Source organism: Coffea arabica, chromosome 7c (assembly GCF_036785885.1).
Source record: "Coffea arabica cultivar ET-39 chromosome 7c, Coffea Arabica ET-39 HiFi, whole genome shotgun sequence".
Taxonomy (NCBI): domain Eukaryota; kingdom Viridiplantae; phylum Streptophyta; class Magnoliopsida; order Gentianales; family Rubiaceae; genus Coffea; species Coffea arabica.
This window is the reverse complement of record NC_092322.1, coordinates 12,606,757-12,614,693: the sequence shown is the minus strand read 5'-3', so window position 1 is coordinate 12,614,693 and position 7,937 is coordinate 12,606,757. Positions and strand designations below refer to the sequence as shown.

Below are 7,937 nucleotides of genomic sequence, written 5' to 3'. Positions count from 1 at the left end.
GAGAGTAAATACAAATCTGTATTTGAGAATAAATATTTGTGATAAAGTAAATGTTTGAAAATAAAATTCATGTAAAGAGCTGGTACTTTAAATAGGCAATACGTATTTGCCTATATACTACGCTCGTTAAAGTTTATTAATTGTTAATTAATTTGTAATACTTTGTCATTCATTGAACATGTGGCACAATGGACAAATCAGGTACAAAATTCTAATTTCACTCTCTAAAATAATATTTTAATCATTTGGACTGAATTTGTAAAGGATTAGTAACCTCAGGGGAAGTCAGTGTAATTGTTCAAACTACAGGGGAGGTAAGTGTAAATGTCAGAAACCTCAGGGGAGGTTTCTGAAATTATCCCTGAAAAAAATGCGACGGGAAAAGGTGGGATACATGTGTATTTTGAGGGACTATTATGTAATTAAACCAAAACCAAAAGACAGAGTAAGAAAACGGATCCCGATTTAGAAATTGGGTGGGCTGGGGTGGGGGGGGGGGGGTACAAAAGGAATCAGAGTTTGAAAACAATACAACTTAAAAATGATATAGAGAGATTTCAAATTATTCCCCCCCCCCCCAAACCTCTTTAAATTTACCATGGACGCCCCTCCTTCTCCTCCTTTGCAAGTTCCCCCTAGCTCCCACAACGACGCCGTTGATTCATCCAATCCAATGGCTCAAATTCCCACTGCATCATCAATGTCCGAAGCCATCAACGGCTCGGAACCCACCAATCGAAACACAGAAGGGAAAAAGAAGAAAAAGCAGAACCACCATTCAGAGGCCTCTTCAGAATCGCCGTCTTCGTGGGCTTCCTCCAGTGGGTTCCGGTCCACGGCGTCCTTGTCACACTCTTCAGCACAAAAAAGAGGGATTAGGCTCTTTGGTCGGCGCCCAAACCCTAAAATATTTTCCGGGCCGGGCCGGGCCAGGCCGGGTGATGACGGTGCGCTCGCTCTTCCTCTTGGCATGTCCATTGCAGCTATTGTTGCTCAGGTATATTTGTATATGGTTTTCAATTGGTCCGCATTGTGTATTTCTGATTGATTTTTTTTTTCTAAAAAAGATAGAAGGGAAAAAATGTTGATGAATTTTACTCGATTGGTTGCTTTTAGTGTAAAGTTTTGATCTTTACTGGGAAAGTTGGAATTTTTGTTGGATAAGATAATCATGATCTTTGGAGTAAGCTGGACTAGCCCGGTGCTCTTATTGCAGGGTGGTATAGGTTTTTTGCCCCAGTGTCGCTGGCGATATTGTGGTGTTGCCACTACAATACCAAAATAAGTACATTAATAAAGAACAAAAAAGATATAACCTGGGCTGTTTGAATATGCAAGAGTATGTTTTGCAGAGCTGGGAAGTTAAGATTTGGAGCGGAAGAGTGAATTTTGGGTAGGGGTTGTAGAAAATTTAGGTAGATTTTTTCTCTAGATTGATAGTGGTATTGGGATTATGTGGATTGTTTGTCCTTTTAGAAAAAGGTTGAAATTTTCTTTGGGAGGATGAGATTTCAGTTCTAAATATATGAACGATAAAGATACAAGTGGTATTATTGCTGTTTAATGGAATTTGTAAATTTTTTAGGCTTGTGCTGTTTATGATGGCTGGTGGAATATAAGGCTTACGGATTTATGACTTTCACGGTTTTCCCACTTCCGTTTTGTTTTTCTAGGTTGCTGATTTAAATCCTTCAAGAGCTTGGCCAGGTTGTATATGGGAATATACAAAATTGTAGCAAAGTTATGTGCATTAGTAGCTTTAGGGTTCACAGAAGTCACTTGTAGGTTTACTTAAAGTGGACGCCTCTTGACTTACCAGATTTAAACATGTATCTCTGTTGTATATAGACAACATTGTTAGTTTCATAAAACTAGCTGGTGCATCTACTAGACTATTCCAGAATTAGCTTGTGGTAAATTAAATATATGACAGTGGAAGGGTCTCCTTTTATATCATTTTAACTAAATAACTGATCAGAAGGCTGATCAATCATCAGGCTTTTATTCTAAGTATGCACTTACTAGTTTATCCACCAAAAGTAGGAGGCATTAGGCTTGACAAAATCCCAAATAGGAAAGTGGTTTAGTTGATGATTGTAATCTACATATCGTTTCCCTTTCCTTAATATTTGGAGGGTATGATTGTTCACTGTTTTCCCGTAGTGGCATTTGCAAATCTTTTATTTTTGCTTATCCAGATGGACCATTTGTAACTGAAGTTTTGAAAATGTTTCATTCTCAAATTGTTTCTTCTTTTATCAGTGTTTTTTGTTTTTTTAATTTTAGCAGTACAAACTTTCAGTATTTGGATAGTCCCTGAATGTGATATAATAGTTACTGAAGAATGCATACACTTTCATGATGTGTAAAGGCTTCATTTTGCATACATTGATATATGTGGGAATTACCTTTTGCACGTGGTTGTAGAAATACACTTAATAACCAGTACTTTGGATAGAGAACCACCCTTCATTTTCTAATTTCCTCTGGCTTATGAGTTGAATGAATAATTGATGGTACGCGAATAAATTGTTGATGATAGTGTATCTAATGAACATATTCACTGCCCTGAATGAAGCTTACAGTCTTTGCAGTTGATATATGCTTGTATTGATAGATTCAAGTTGCTTCATGCAAAGAATGATATAGATGACAATTGATTGGGTGCTTAAATCGTTTCTACTCCATTAATATTATAAATGCTCAGATTTATGTACTCAAGGAGTCCCTCTATATAGTATAAACTACTAATTGAGCCATTACTTAATGAATTGGGAACTAAGTGAAACAAGATTGATCAAGTTGCCCTGCAAAAAGGGTTGAACCTGTCTCTGATATAAAATATACAAATCTATAATCTAATCTAGTCCCTGAGAACTTTTTTGCAATTGTAGCAATTGATATATGCATACTTGAACAGATCCAGTTTGTTTTTCATTATGAGTAATAATTTCAGTTGCATGCAGGCTGCTTTTTAAACAAATCATGTTGAGTGCTGCTAAATCCACCTTGAATGTGATGGATTTGGCTCAGGTGCTCAATTCAAGCCACTTCATTACCCTTTTTTTTGGACTTGGGTCAAAATCTAAATTCAATATGCTTTTCCAAAAAAATGTTGAAATTCTCTTATGAATTTCAATACGCTTTTCTTATGAAATTCTCTTCACCCTTTAAATGAATATCCAGTGTTTGCTTGTAAGTCATTTTACATGTATGCTTCTGATAACATAAATAAACCTAAAAGATCACCTGTATGAAATGGAATTATTTGAAGTATTGTATGAGCCTGATGTTTAAGATTTTGAGCTGAATGTTGTTTGACTTCAAGCTAAAAACTAACAAATTTAAAGTTATGTTAAATTAATGCTCGAGCTTAATTCAGGAGTTGGTTGAATTTATAACAACACTTAATTGAGCGTTTGTTCAAGGCAACCCTATTTGCTTGTGGGACTACTCTGTTCCTTGAACTTGCTGTAAAATTGTTCATTTAAGAACTGAGATTGTGTGTTCAGTGGCAGCTTTGTAACCAGTCCTTACTTGAGCCCAAAAAATATGTTATTTACCTTTTGGTTTATATGGAGAATTACTTGTGGATTCAAGAACAAGAAATCCAATACTACATCACATCAAGAGAAATAAAGTGAAGTGTATGCTCACATATTAGTAACCCAAAATTTTGTCCAATAATTTCTCATTGTAAAGGAATATGCATTACTAAAGCATACAGCTTTCTGGTATAGTAGCTTGGCTATTCTCCATTTTCCCACCTTTTCTAGTGAACACTATGTCGAAAATGTTCTCCAATGACATCCTCTTTAAAATGATGCACTTGCTTGAGTTTCTTTTTTGTCATTGCACAAAGATTGATAAATTTTCAGTTGTTAATGTAGGTTTTGAAAAGAAAAGATACAACAGATGAACATAAATTTGTGGATCATCTATCTCAGGTAACTTTTCTCAAAGAATAGAATTGCCAAGTATTCTTCCTAATCAAGAGGAAAGCTAATATGTTGTTATTGACAGGGGAATCCTCATTGTTGGTAGTCTTTCTTATATTTTTGGTGTCTCGTTTGGTAAAATTATCGTAATAGAACTTCTAGTGGCCAACTGTCTAGACCCAGTCTGGGATCCTAATGCTTCAGTTCATCAAGTGGACTCATTTGAATGGATCAATCAGTTATACCTATCACCAGTAGATGACTTGATATTATGCATTTTTATTAGATTCTTTCTTATTGGTCATCGAAAGTTGGATCTAATGATTCTGGATGGATCTCATTGCTTGTAGATATGCGCTGCAGCAGTCAGAGAATCTTTAGTTAATGTAAGTTGTATTCCACATCTTCTGCTGATTCTGCAGTGAACTTGCATTCCTTCTCGTAGTTCATCAGCTTGAGCAAGTAAAGTAGTTGATCCACTTGCTGATGTGTTTCTGCCCTCTTACTCACATGGAAGCAGGTTTATGGAGATAATTTTGATTGTTTTGTGGAGAATTTTGAGAAATCATTCAGGAGCACCTTGATGACTTTGCATGTAATCAATAAATCTACTAAAGCTAAAGGAACAGATAAGGGAAAAGCTGAGATATGCTCCTCAGAAGTCAAGACAGTCTCTTCTGCCAACAGAGCTGGCAATTGTGGATGTGATTTGGGAGTCCAAGAATGCCTTTCAGATCCACTTCTTGCTGCCAGCAGTCATGAACAACCAAACATTCATGAAGAGATAGCAGAAAGTACAACGATTGATCCAAGGAATAACAGTCTTACTGTGCATGATCAACAAATAACGCGGAATATGGCCTTCATCACTCCAAGCAGAAGCTCAAGTGGTTATAATAGCCAATCAGTTCTTAGCACCTTCGAGAAATCCATTATTGAGCAAGTTCGATCTAATGATCTCAAGGAATTTGAGATGGGACTTGCTGTGAAAAAATTGCAACTCAAGGAAAGAGAACTAGCTCTCAGTTCTCATGCAAACTTTTTAGAAAGGTCTAAATTGGCATTTGGCTTTTCTAAGGCTTCCTTCAAGGTTGAAAAGTTCAAAACTCAGTTAGGAGATGTAAGACATGCTGAGCTGCTTAGAAAGTGCATAGACTGTCTTGTTGTTGGTCTCTTTGTCATGTTAGGCTGTGCAGGATATGGAGTTTTTGTTTATTCCCACAAAAGAATTTCTGAGGCTACAGCATCTTGCTCACATCTGGAGGTACGGAATGTTTTCATTGATTCTTTGATTCAACCAGTAATTGTTGATTAATCTCTCTATACTTTTCACTGTTTCTCTTTGCCATATTTGGGAATATGTCTGTTTAATAATGCAATACAGAATTGTTTTTTGCCAAATATAAAAACTTAATCTGAAGATGGAAGATCTTGTAATGGCACTGTAATTTACTGATAACCCCTCGCCTCCACACAGACACCCACCCCCAACCAAAAAGCCAAAAATGCTGCCTAAAATTGGACTAGGTATATCTATCTCTTGCCATCTTCATGTTGTGCATATATCACGGTAATGATGCTATAAGTTGTCATATTGATGTTTTACAACTGACGTTTCAAACTTTATGAGCGCCATTATTGAATTTTAGAGTACCTTGGTATATGCAGTACAAGCATATCTAAGTGTTTCACTAAATATGCTTATGTTTAGTCATGTCCCCACTTTCCTTTGGATTTTGTCCATGCTAATTTCCTTTTAGGTCTGGTGAAAATACTGTGGGAATGCCTTCATGAGAATGCACACTCTAGGACTTGCTTTGCCTATTTCTGCAAATGATTTAATTAGCTAGGACCAGAAAAAATAATTGGAGTATCTCATGCCAAATTTAAGACGATAAGCTACAAGAAGCGAAGGAGGAAAAGAAAGAGAACAATGGGGTAGAATGATTTGGTGGAAAACGTAGTTTTATGAACATCATTGTGGTACAATGTACTGATCATCCTCTAGTATATACCCAGAGAAAGCTATATGATGGCAACATGCAATGCAATCCCATACTACAGGACCTTTTAGGTTTGGTTGCTAAATCTCAAAGTATTCACTAAGTTGATCCCTCTTACATTGTGGAATGTGTCTTACAAAGACCATGTCAAGAGAACAGCTATGGTGGACAGGAGCATAAAACCTTTTATGAGTGTATAAGCCTTCCAAACATGAGTCAAGTCTTTGTTGCCTGGTCTTTCATTGGTTCATTTGTGCAACAGTTACATTTTCATTTTGTCGATTGCATGGTACTTAGGGTTTCATTTGGACCCCATTCTTAAGAACTCCGGACTTTGTCCCAATGTATCTCGCAAGCTCATATAAATAGGCAAATTAACAGCATAAACCCGTTAATTATCCAATGAAAGAGCAAACAATCTTAAACGAGTATAGAGCTGAAGTTATTCATTGAAATATAGAGTTTGTAAACTACATCTGACAATATTTTCTTTTGTCTAAAAGAAGTTTCATCGATTGGACATTCTCCATTACCACAGTTTTCCTTTTTATGAACTGGGGAGTTCATGAAGATCACTGATCTGTGCATGCAATGGCTCCATAAATCATGATCTACAAAAATTATGCCTAAATTGGAAAGAGAGTAGCCCAAGGGAAGAAAGACTTTCTTTACTATCTTGTTATACTGCCCATTGGAACTGCACAGAGCTCCCACCAGCATACCTTAAGAGAATTATTTATTGCAGAATCTGGAGAAGGTATTATTGGACCAGATATGAAGTCATTGTTTATGCCTTATAGATGCTTCAATAGTTGCCATCATGCATGAACCTATTTACTAAAATTGATGCTCTCAATCATTCAGGCTAGCTGTTTATGCATCTATGAGCCTCCATTATGCATGCTGTGCGCTGCATAAAGATTTTCTGTTTGAACCTCTTTACTCTTTTTGCTCCAGGAATCCAAGTCTTGGTGGATGCCAAAGTCAATGGCATCTTTTAACTCAGGAATGCAGATTCTAAAGTGTCAGTTTCAAGTCGTAACCCGAATGTTGGCTGGTGGTTTCATGGTCCTTGCAATTGCCTATTTGCTTCTTCAGAGATCCGCAACATCAAATCAAGCAATGCCAGTCACTTTCATCGTTTTGCTATTAGCAGTTGCCTGCGGTTTTGCGGGAAAGCTATGCATCGACACATTAGGGGGCAGTGGAAACCATTGGCTAGCTTACTGGGAGGTTCTGTGCTCATTGCACTTACTTTCAAACCTTTGGACCTCAATGTTGTTCGCTATTCTTCACGGGCCGATTAATGTGTCAGAGGGAACCAAGAACAATCCGCGTTTTCCATATTGGTTGAGAAGATGTCTATTCTATGGTACTGTTTCTCTGTTTCTCCCATTGTTATGTGGATTTTTACCTTTTGCAAGCCTTGATGAATGGAAAGACCACTTCTCTTCACTACTGGAGGATAGTGAGGATTGATTTTGGACTGATGACTTCAACATGCAGACTAGCTGCGCAGTGTAGTAATGCTTGTTGTATGTATTTATGTACCATAGTCTACATTACCAGGGTTCCATTTTTCTGTGAATCATAGCCTTTTCTACAATGATGTTCAAGCAATAGTTGGCTTGCAGATGTCTGATAAATGGGCCCTAATGTAAACTTAGTTCCTTATTTGTAGCGTTAAATTGCATCAATTTTCAGCCTTTTGTTTGCAACACTGGTATTGTACTGCTTCGGTGGAGCTGAATATAGAAGAATATGATGTATATATATGCCCTATCAATTGCACGTAAATAGTAATGTTACCTTACATGTAAAATTTGAAATTTAAATTCAAATTGACATGATTAACTTGTGTATACTTTGTTAATGTGAGAAAGATTTATTATTATTTTCTTTATTAAGGGAATTTTTGAATTCCTTTTTGGAACAACACATAATCCTTTTGGTGAAAATGAAATTGAAAGCATATCCCAGCCTTCCCAACTAAGAA

General features: G+C 36.7%; 1 protein-coding gene across 2 annotated transcripts; it reads left to right on the top strand.

The window, feature by feature from the left end:
• The first annotated feature begins 526 nt into the window (after positions 1 to 526).
• On the top strand, positions 527 to 7,738 carry LOC113702085 (protein CPR-5). 2 transcript variants are annotated; one of them, XM_027223058.2, is made up of 5 exons: positions 527 to 997; positions 3,891 to 3,947; positions 4,289 to 4,324; positions 4,459 to 5,202; positions 6,899 to 7,738. In XM_027223058.2, the coding sequence occupies exons 1-5, from the start codon at positions 599 to 601 to the stop codon at positions 7,418 to 7,420; spliced, it is 1,758 nt and encodes a 585-aa protein (XP_027078859.2). In that variant the 5' UTR covers positions 527 to 598; the 3' UTR covers positions 7,421 to 7,738. The 2 variants fall into 2 exon arrangements, with proteins under 2 accessions (XP_027078859.2, XP_027078860.2); XM_027223059.2 differs by lacking the exon at positions 3,891 to 3,947.
• The last annotated feature ends 199 nt before the right edge of the window (positions 7,739 to 7,937 follow it).

Bases quoted from the DNA above. Each gene is read 5' to 3' on its own strand.
- LOC113702085 (XM_027223058.2), top strand. From the start codon at position 599: ATGGACGCCCCTCCTTCTCCTCCTTTGCAAGTTCCCCCTAGCTCCCAC. The intron at 4,325-4,458 runs GTAAGTTGTATT...ACATGGAAGCAG, and splicing joins TCAGAGAATCTTTAGTTAAT to GTTTATGGAGATAATTTTGA. The intron at 5,203-6,898 runs GTACGGAATGTT...TTTTTGCTCCAG, and splicing joins CATCTTGCTCACATCTGGAG to GAATCCAAGTCTTGGTGGAT.